The 4,341-nt window shown below is 44.8% G+C and overlaps 1 protein-coding gene across 1 annotated transcript in view; it reads right to left on the reverse strand.

Annotated features, from left to right (window-relative positions):
• The window catches only part of LOC113216159 (uncharacterized), a 33,717-nt gene that overhangs the window by 22,866 nt on the left and 6,510 nt on the right, over positions 1-4,341 (reverse strand). Inside the window, exon 2 of the mRNA XM_052273856.1 lies at positions 3,022-3,082. Coding sequence (XP_052129816.1) covers positions 3,022-3,055 — 34 coding nt within the window. The 5' untranslated portion in view covers positions 3,056-3,082. The remainder of the gene's footprint in view (positions 1-3,021; positions 3,083-4,341) is intronic.

The raw sequence follows: 4,341 nt of genomic DNA on the forward strand, positions 1-4,341 counted from the left end.
AGTTTGTCTGCGTCGCGCCGTTTGTCTACAGTGGCGCTCGCAGTGCGAAGCGTCCAATAACTGTACCCCGTCCCATAACTGTATCACCTACCCTAGATCATTTTACGACAAAATATACTCGTACCAATTTGTTCATTGGATAATTCTGTTTGGAACTGAACTTGTCACTTTAGGATGAGATTTACCTGGAAGGTGAAGCGAGGCACAAAAGAAGCACGTAACATAACGGGTGCGCCGAGTCGTCGACTTTCGGACATAATTTAAAAATATAATCAGACTCATTAAGCGTAGACGTTATTGCCTATTCCCAGTGAAATTTAATGTAGTTTACGAATATATGCGCCATTTCCCGAAAAACTGAAGGATTGCTGAGATTAGGACGGATTATGATGACTGTGCAGAGGCCGACCATCCTGCACTATTTTCCCTATCTTATAATAAGAAAACTACAACTTCCTTCTTTATTCCCTCGATTGAAATACATTCTCTGATTCCTATTGCATCATAATAACCATAGTCTTACTCTACACGAATGATAGAACGTCAGAAATAAATATAAAATCTTGCTGATGTAACGGGACGGCCGCGGGAGGTTACGTTGCCCTCACCGGCACAGCGTCTATTCCTCTAGAAGGAGATGTGCTAGAGACTTGAAATTTTCAGGGTATCTTAAGGTTCACTCTTGGAGAACAAAACGCCTACGGCAAATCCTGGCAACCATCCCTGACAAGGAGACTTAGGTAGGTGTAAATTCCCGATTCGGTTCAAACGCGGTATATTTGCTTCTTATCCCTATAGATGATTATTACGCGTCAAAATTTGTGCTGAAGTTCGTATGTCAAAATCCCCTGTAAGGGGTATATGGTTTCCCAAGAATAAAAATTTCATGTTAAAAAAATATTAAGTGATATTCCGACTCAGAATAGAATGTGCAGTTTTTTTTTGGGGGGGGGGGGGGTAGTTCCTCTTCCATTTTTCGATTTGAGAACGCCTTCCATGAGTTAATGTCGAATTTCTAAACTTTTTCCATAAAACGCTCCTATTAGGTCCGGGATGTGAACTTCAGCACAAAATTCGACCGGCGTTCGTCATCTACATGGCCAAGAAGCAAATATAGTTTGAACCGAATCGAGAAATTACACTTACCTAAGTCTCCTTGTAAGGGTGTGAATAGGGGTATCCAGGGTTCAAATATTGGCCCAAAAAGTAATTTTTGTTTTAATGTTCTCCATGAGGTAATAACTCGTCGACGTAAAGCCCTTCGCGCGAAAATTTCATCCGTTTGGCTCTATCTCCAACCGTTTAGGCGCTGGAGGGTCTTTGCTGACGAAAATAGGCTAACAATTGCTATAGTGAACAATAATTTGTAGAAGAAGGCCTAACAAGCAGGCCCGCCCTTCCGCCAAACGGAGTTGCCATCTCCACTTCGCTGCGCCGGCAACTCCGTTCGGCAGGGGCCGGGCCTGCTTGGCCTCGGCGATGGTCGGGCCTCCGGCCCGACCATTTCAGTCTCTCGATTTACCAAAGTGCATAATCAAATAAATAATGTGACCCGTAAATCACTTAGCATTAATTGAGTAAACTAACGCGTCCGGTGGGGGGCCTGCGGCCCTAGAAATTTGCTCCTTGGACATGACAAAAGACTGTAACGGGGCAACACCGTGACTTCACCCCACCCTTCTGCTTTGCTTAAGAATTAAAAAAATAAAACACGCGCAGATTGTAGATTGTATATTGCTTGCCAAACAGTCTGAAAACTTGAGTTTTTGCAATTGTTTTCAAAATATCTACCTCTAGCTCCTAAACGGTTAAAGATGCGGTAAATCGGAGAGTGTCATCAGACTCAGAATGTGCTGTTTTGGGGGGGTACTTCCTCTGACATTTTACGATTGGGTGCCTCCTTGTACGTCTTCATGTGCAACGTGGTCATTTTCACCGTATTTTCGTCGAAAAAACAACTCTAGCGCCCAAACGGTGCAAGATAGAGGCAAACGGACGAAATTTTAGTCCAAAGGGTTCTACTTTCACGCGTTACCCCTTAGGGGACCATAAAAAAAATTTGATATTCTACTTTTTGGACCAACCCCTATTTCTTTGTTACCCCCTTTCACCCCCTTAGGGGTGGTTGCCAGGATTTGCACCAGGCGTTTCGTTGTCCAGGAGTGACCCCTAAGATACCCTGAAATTTGCAGACCCCTAGCTCATCTCCTTCCTCTTACACGGACGACGGACAGACGGACGGACGGACACGAGAGCGGTTGCATAAGCCCGCTTTAATGCTTTTCTAAAAGCAGAAGGGCGGGCTAAAAACTGCAAAATAGAAAGGAAACTCTCTCCCCACCCTCAAAAACAGTTTTCTAAGCAGAAGGGTGGGTTGTAGTCGCCCAAAAGGGCTCTACTTTTACGAGTTACCCCTTAGGAGAACATAAAAAAAAATAAAAATACTTTTTTGGAGAATTTTTGAACCTTGGATACACCCATTCACACCCTTAGGGGTGGTTGCCAGGATGTGCCGTAGGCGTTTCGTTCTCTATGAGTGGACCTTAAGATACCCTGAAAATTTCAAGTCTCTAGCACATCTTCTAGTGGAACAGACAGACAGACAGACACACAGACACACACACAGACACACACGAGATCGTTTGCATAAGCCCGCTGGATAGCTTTTTCAAAGCAGAAGGGCGGGCTAAAAACGGGGACACGTTCCAGTAAAGAAAATGAACGTTTTTGGAACGGAACAGTTTTTGAACAGACCAGGCGAACGGACGGCTTAATCCTCTCCCAGCCGGTCACTAATCTCTTGCGCGGCCGCCAGAAGGGCTCTTCACCTGTCACAGCTCGGCCGAGAAGAGTACCTGGAACTGTTTGATTCCAGCGCGTGGCGAAGCCAGTTTCGCGATCCAAAATCGAAAAGTCACTGTACTTAGAGCTAGTTGTATTGTAGCTGCTTCCGACTAGTTTTAACGTGCACATAAACACTGTTGCCGAGAGGACATGAGTTAAGCATTATCACGTACTTACGAAAGCAGACAAGTTTTGTCGACGTCTCGCTCATTGTTTCAGTCTCAAAACACCGCAAAACCTGAAAGTAGAAGAGTCAACATTAAGAAAGTGAAGTAATTATAACGATAGATACAGATGCACTCAATGCGACTTAATGCATACTTCTGCACAAGTCGTGCTAATATCTGCTCCTAATAAAGAATTCCGGGGCAATTCCAGAAAAGGGCGGAAGTGATAGGGCAAAATCATTTTTAGTGCTAGTCAAATTGCGATGGTTCCTGGCAGCAAACGGTCCATATTTCATGAATATGAGTTGAAACAAGCCGTTGTTCTCACTCATGGCGCGTTTTGTAGCTTCGCAATAGACAGATTCGTTATCGTGCAAAAATCTCCAACACGACGCCTCTTTTCTAGTGCCTAAAAAGACTACTTCCACTCGGGATTTTTCGGTGGTATCTTTTGGATATTGTTTGGTTGACGATACAGAACACATAGCCCTCATCATAGGTATGTTGGTCACCAAAGGGTGGAAACAACCCTTTAACTTTTTCTCAAAAAGTCATGTCCGTACGTCACGATTTTGGTATGTTCTTTTCAATTTGCTACTGATCCCGTTGAGTTACCTTTTGTGAAAATTTGTGTGCAAATCCACCTTTTTGAGAGGAACAAAATTGGTAACAAGGTGAAAAGTCGAAAAACACACAGAACAAGGCGAAATTGGCATGACGTACGGACGCGCTGTTCACGGTAAAAACAAAGTCTCATTTTTTGAGAGAAAAGGGAAAACTTTGAGGAATTTCCCTGGTTTGAAAAATCTCAGATTTCGAGGAAGTCTCCTCGAAGGTTGTGGGATTTTTCCTCATTTTGAGAGAAGATTCCTCAAAATCTGAGGCGAGATCGGAGGACTCTTCCTCAAACATGGCAGTTCCTCAAAGTTTTCCCTTGCCCCTCAAAAAATGAGACATTGCTTTTACCGTGTTCGTGAATTACGGGCACCGATCTACGCGTGCTCGCTCCCGGCTCGCCATCGACGCCTGTCCCGACTGTCTTTCGCGTTACCCAGGCACAATGGACGGAGAAGCTGCTTGACATGTGCAGTAGCTAAGAGTTCCCAGGGCAAAGTACACTTTGTCCTTGATTCATATTTTTGGACGGTCACGTCAGGGGGTCACTGCTAGTCAGGTAGAGTGATTTTAGCAGATGATACCTTACACACTAAACATAACTATACATGAGTAAAGGAAGGTGTCATCGGCTTGAACCAGGGGGTCGCAACGCAGTGCTGAGAGCGCGGCCTATGCGCGAGCCCCGGAAGTCGCCGCCCGGACGGCGCGAACC

This window comes from Frankliniella occidentalis, unplaced genomic scaffold (genome assembly GCF_000697945.3).
Source record: "Frankliniella occidentalis isolate FOCC.00 unplaced genomic scaffold, Focc_3.1 Scaffold307, whole genome shotgun sequence".
NCBI lineage: Eukaryota > Metazoa > Arthropoda > Insecta > Thysanoptera > Thripidae > Frankliniella > Frankliniella occidentalis.